Genomic DNA, 6,000 nt, shown 5'->3' with positions numbered 1-6,000 from the left:
GCGCGTAACTTTTATACTTTCTTTACAAAAGGAACTTTCTCTAGTACAGTACATGTGCTACACAGTGGCTATACGATTGATAAATTTGTAGTTTTTCATTTTTTTCGTATCAAACGGATCCAAGCATACGAAACGGCGATTACAATTTTACCAATTAACAGTGCAGATGAGTGGGGTCACCTTGTGACCCCAGCTCATATTTTTCTTTATATTATAAATAAATATTATTTTTAAAGTTTGAGTTTTTTTTTTACTTTTATTCCCTATGGTTTGTGAATAGAGTATATTTGACAAAAATTCGATAATTGCAGTGGTTCCTATAAAAGAAATATTTGATGCTGCACGATGGATTGTTGCTCTCGTGTAAATATTATATTATTTTGATTTGAGGAATTGTAATCCTAACTATAGTAGTAACTATAAGGTGTATTTAGTGTATTTATTAAGTGCATTTAAAAGTGTATTTATTAAGTGAGAAGCAGGAAATTATTTGTTATTATAATTAAACCAAAGCAGGTGTTGATACACCTGACAAATGTATTAGAACATATAGCTGTCGGTGTAGGTCAAGAAGATGGCCGATGGCTGTGCTTTTTAATTTGATCGGTCTAGTCGCTTATAATTCATATGTGCTTTATTGCCAGGCAAACGAAACTTGGGCCAAGAAATACCCAAAACGTAAATCAGGTCGAAAAGTTTTTTTTTGAAGAGTCTACGCAAGTTATTATACCAGATCAACATGAAATACAGATATGAACATTCCCAAGGTTTACGTAGCAGTTCAGTATCAGCACTAAAAGTATTTGATTTTGAATGCAATCAAGTGGGAGCAATTTCAAGAGAGACAGCTCAAACGGAACCAAAAGGAAGAGCAACAAGGAATGCTACTAAAAGTATTCCTATAAAAGGAGATGCTTTCTATGTCCAAGATCAGAAGATAAAAATATATGAAATCTAGTACAAAGTGCGCGAAATATATTTGCCCTAGACATACATCGAAAGAGGTACACTGTATTGTTAGAACATGTACTGAGTGCAATTAATTTAATTTTATAATAATTATTTTCAAGAATAAAAATTGTTTTGAGTTCTAAAAGTTGAGTATTTTAAAAATCCAAAGTTTTAGAAACAAACATATTAATAAAAAAATATATCAGCATGGGGTCAACACCTAACTCCCCTCATCCACAACGCATACATTTCATTTAGAGTTGGGGTTACTTACTGACCCCTCTCATCTTGGGTTTTCATGGTACACTTTTAGCATCCGGATGCGACTGTAAACGACACTTACACGTCGACTATTCGAAACGCCGTAGACGTGGCGATACGTCACACGAGGTAGAGGTATGGCACGCGTAAGAAATCGGCGCAGATATAAACAACAATGCCGATACTTCTCCCGCACTAGTCACACAATCGTACAAATATGTATCGTTCCTACGTTTGCCTCTTATGTCTATGCTTAGGTTTAGCAAACTGTTTGGATTTACTAAATATCCTAACAATATTGAACGACGACGAGCCCGACGCCAACAGAAATATAGTAAACTTACAAGTGTTATTGGTATTGTTAAAATTACATTTTCACTTGTATTTAACACGCTGTTTTCTTAGACCGAAATCATCAGGAGTAAGGGCTATCCTGTGGAAGAGTATTCCGTTCAAACGAAGGACGGTTATGTTTTGTCCGTGCAAAGAATACCCTACGGTTTGTCGGGCAAACAAAACACCACCAATCGCCCCGTAGCCTATTTACAACACGGTCTTCTGGAATCCGCCACCGACTGGGTCTTAAATTTCCCTAATCAGAGTTTGGGTAAGTTTTCGTTTTTGGAATAGTTTGGTTAATTTTCCCCATTCGACTTATAAAATTAAATGTTTACCCACACACAATTGAAATTATTATTTGTATCGTCCATACGCGTAATTTGCATCGATAACGGTCTTACTGTATTACTGTTACGTTTCGAATTCCCTCGGACCGGTATCTTTTCGAATAATTCTGGCTGATGATGTATATTTTTATGGTTACGAAAATCGTTTTTGTAACGCTCTTTTGGATTCGTTGCTAAATATTTAAATATAATTAGGTTATATCCTGGCCGACAACGGTTACGACGTGTGGTTGGGGAACCAGAGAGGTAACACTTACTCTAAAAAGCACGTTGAATATTCGACTAAAGAAGAAAGATTTTGGAATTTCACGTAAGTCGAACATCGGAGAGTGTAAAGTGTTTACGTATAAAGAGATTTTTTTCCCTTTTTAGCATTGACGAATTCGCCAAATACGACGTACCCGATACCATAGAGTTTATTCTAAATAAAACTAATCAGAGTCAGGTATATTATATCGGACAGTCGCAAGGCAACACTGTAGTTTACGCTCTTCTCTCCGACAGACCCGACTATGACAAAGTAGGTAATGATTTTACATGCCTGGATCCTTCTATCCGTATTAAAGATTTAATATTTCAGATCAAAGCGGTGCTATCTCTGGGGCCGGTAGCCACGGTCGGTCACATCACTAGTCCTCTCCGTTTACTCGCCCCCTTAACCAGCCCCATAGACGTAAGAAATGGTAAATATTTCGCTTCCTTTCGATTAAAAAATGTAATTTTCGTTTTCTTTTTAGCTTTTATATAAGAAATTAGGATACAGAGAATTTTTGCCGAACAGTTTTGTCATGAAATTATTTGCTCAAGTCGGATGTGGCTTCGAAAATTTCAATCTTTTATGTTCCAATGTGTATTTTCTAATGAATGGATATAATCCGTCTCAACTAAACAGGGTAAGGAAAAGATACTGGGAAAATATTACGATTCTATCGACTTATACAAATGCATTTTAGAGTCGCATAGACGTCTACATGTCTCATTACCCCGCCGGTTCTTCTACCAAGAATATCGTTCATTTCGGACAGGTAGGACACGCTGTCGAATGTTCGAATAGAGTTAAAATTTTGGTAATTGCAATCATTTTGATTTTATCGCAGATGATGAATTCGAAAAAGCTTCAAAAATTCGATTACGGGCCGGAGAAAAACATAATAGCCTACAATCAGGTAGGTGACAAATTCTTTATCCATAGCTACCCTTATGACCGTAATCTTTCTTATATTCATCTTCGTGTGTTAATTTAATAATTCTGTATTAGCCTACACCTCCCGAGTATGAAATAAAAAATATTCGCACTCCCGTTGCGCTTTTCTGGAGTTCAAACGACAATTTGGCCGATCCTGAAGACGTGGGTATACTTCGAGAGAAGATTCAAAATTTGGCAGCAGACTATAAAGTGGATTCTGAAAAATGGGGTCATCTAGACTTTATAATGGCAACTGAAGCAAAAAAATATGTTTACGACGAGCTGATTAGAGTAATGAAGACTATTTAAAATTCTAATTTTCTACGTAATAATGTATATTTTGTACGTTAACGTAAAAGCAATAAAATTGTAATTTGAATTTTAAGTAGACTTATACGAATGCTTTACGACTTTGTTTTATTACTAAATAAATACGTATTCTATATTTATACGGAAAATATTTTAAGAATTGCATATAATCAAAGGTTATAACGGCAAATATTAATCCCAATAATTACAATATTTTAATTTGTATTTAAAACGGAATTTTCTTTTTAGATAAGTAATCCGGTATTCAATTTGCCCAGTAGTATAAAAATTACGAGAATTTTTATTTAATTTTACTGTTAAAATATTTCTCGCCGTCGTTAAAATATTAAGCGCAGTTCGCTAATTTACCATATTTTTTATATTGCAAATAATTAACGGTTACTTAAAGGTGCATTAAACAGACAAACTGTCTTTTTTGTCATTGTAAACATGTTTCTAACAAAACAGATTTATCAAATTAATGATTTTTAATAGGGTTTAAGTAAAAATTAAATAATGAAAATAAAAGTAATTGCCTTCTAGTAAGTTCATTTTGCAACGTTTAGCTGAAATGCTATTAAATAATCACGTCTCCGAAAGTCGATAGACGTTTTTAGAACCTTAAAATCTTTTAATTTTTCTAATTCGGACGGAAAATTTTATTTGAAATATGCAATTTATAACGTAATTCTAACGTTCCTATCTATCCGCTTTCTTTATGCCTATTTAACAATAACAATAATAATTTTATTGGGAATTTAGTAAAATTTCCAAAAATATTGGCAGGTTAAGTTATGTTTTACAATGCATAAAAACATTTTCTATTTTTAATTTCATTTTTTATCTATTTAAACGATATCACATTGTAATCTGCCTTTATAAAAACGCGTTAAGGACAGATAAAGTTGGGAAGTAGATAAGTGAAGTCACATACTGACCTTCTATGCGCGTAATTGATCATCCCAAACCATTGGAAACGTCGCTAAATAATAAATAAAATTCGTGTTAATGATCCACGGAACCGGCCTTACTTTTAACACTTCTCATCATTAGAGCACCCTTAATTAACATTACATGTATCTTTACATTCGTTCATCAAATTGACTTTCGTTAATTTTTACATTTGCTTTTCAAAGTAAAACACCACACGTGGCTAACTCCAAACTTAATCTATAACAAATATTAATGTCAGATTAAATTTGTGAAAATTAACATTTGGTGATTATTCGTAGATACGTAGAGCGAGAATGTAATTTCTTGTGTTAAAAATACAGTAATTGGAAGTAAAATTTTGACGATTCTGTGCAATTCCTGTAAACAGGGGTATTCTTTTATGATAAAGTTATATTATTACGCTTAATACAAATATTAGTATTCTTATAAAAATGTGAGAATAATACACTGGAAAAACTGTATTTTACCGGATACCAGCAATTTTTAGAATTCGATATACGGGTGTAGGCAAAATACGAACGCGTTTTGGTTCGTCTGGAGTTTGTAGTTTCCCTAATACTCGTAGCACGAGTATTAGGGAAACTACGGACTTATATTTCTGTTATATTTTACTTTTGGGAAACACAAAGAAAAATTCCCAAAAGTAAAATATAACAGAAAACGGAGAAAAAAAATGAATTTCGAATTTAGGTACTTTTCTCCATATTTTAATCGAGCATCCCAAACACCAGTAAGGGTTTCGATCGTAAGAATCCAAACAGCCCAGCGAACAAGAAAGAAAGAGCTTTTAAGTATTAAAAAGACACTTGAAATAATAAAACTGTGCGAGTTTACAGTGTTCTACTATTAACTGCATTTTTTCATAATCCTTGTTACGTTTAATTACGCCAAATTCCATAACACGGGAATTCGTCATAGTAGAAACGATTGCATTAAAATCAGAGTCGTGTCAAATTCTTCGTTATTTTGTTTCTGTTATTTTTCGAAAGATTCATTCTTATATGTATCGTACAGCATTCGCGATTAACGTGTATCTAACAATTATAAATAATACAAGTAAAATGAAAAATACTGTTATAAATATCAAATCTAATTTCATTTATTACGTAATTATTTGCGTAATAAGTAAAAACAAGGACGTCTACGTAGGCCGTCGAATGGAACCGTGGAATTTCCTCCTAGACTCGAACTTAGGTGTCCGTAAGGATTCCTACCTCTATAAATTAACGTTATTATTACTAAGAGAAACTAAAATCTTTAAGACTATATTTCACTAATAAACAAACCTTTCTCCTATTTCGATTGATTAAAAAAAACGTCTAAAGGGATGGTTAAGTGTCAAAAGGTACCCGATCAATTCCGACCCCTTACAAGTTCTCGACGTCCTTGCATTTAGGTATCAAAAATAATATATGAGTTTTAGTATGTTTACTTAGATATTTCTCAGCAAGTACTATTCATTTTGCAACGATGCAAAAGTGTTGGTTTAAAAATTAATCTAAATGAATATTTGATTATAAAGATAAACGAATTCCTCGTAAATTAACGATTGTTTTATCTCATCGTTTATCTCTCCAGTTTTTAAAAATAAGTATAAAAATGAATTCAAGGTTAATTTAAGGCTATTAGTATAACTATTGTCGTTTCATTTGT

At 32.9% G+C, this 6,000-nt stretch overlaps 1 protein-coding gene across 2 annotated transcripts in view; it reads left to right on the top strand.

Annotated features, from left to right (window-relative positions):
* Positions 1 to 1,386: 1,386 nt before the first annotated feature.
* LOC136971012 (gastric triacylglycerol lipase-like) overlaps positions 1,387 to 6,000 on the top strand; it is a 39,346-nt gene continuing 34,732 nt past the window's right edge. The window contains exons 1-9 of one of the 2 annotated variants that reach the window (XM_067265496.1): positions 1,387 to 1,546; positions 1,618 to 1,819; positions 2,094 to 2,208; positions 2,271 to 2,418; positions 2,479 to 2,571; positions 2,636 to 2,791; positions 2,852 to 2,923; positions 2,996 to 3,064; positions 3,157 to 3,469. In XM_067265496.1, coding sequence (XP_067121597.1) covers positions 1,430 to 1,546; positions 1,618 to 1,819; positions 2,094 to 2,208; positions 2,271 to 2,418; positions 2,479 to 2,571; positions 2,636 to 2,791; positions 2,852 to 2,923; positions 2,996 to 3,064; positions 3,157 to 3,393 — 1,209 coding nt within the window. In that variant the 5' untranslated portion in view covers positions 1,387 to 1,429 and the 3' untranslated portion in view covers positions 3,394 to 3,469. Of the gene's footprint in view, positions 1,547 to 1,617; positions 1,820 to 2,093; positions 2,209 to 2,270; positions 2,419 to 2,478; positions 2,572 to 2,635; positions 2,792 to 2,851; positions 2,924 to 2,995; positions 3,065 to 3,156; positions 3,470 to 6,000 lie in introns of those variants that run through there. The other variant, XM_067265495.1, reaches the window with a different exon arrangement.

This window comes from Centruroides vittatus, unplaced genomic scaffold (genome assembly GCF_030686945.1).
Source record: "Centruroides vittatus isolate TY-2023 unplaced genomic scaffold, ASM3068694v2 contig_2258, whole genome shotgun sequence".
In the NCBI taxonomy this organism is placed as follows: domain Eukaryota; kingdom Metazoa; phylum Arthropoda; class Arachnida; order Scorpiones; family Buthidae; genus Centruroides; species Centruroides vittatus.
Note: the sequence above shows the minus strand (reverse complement) of the source record. Positions and strands in the feature narration are given on the sequence as shown.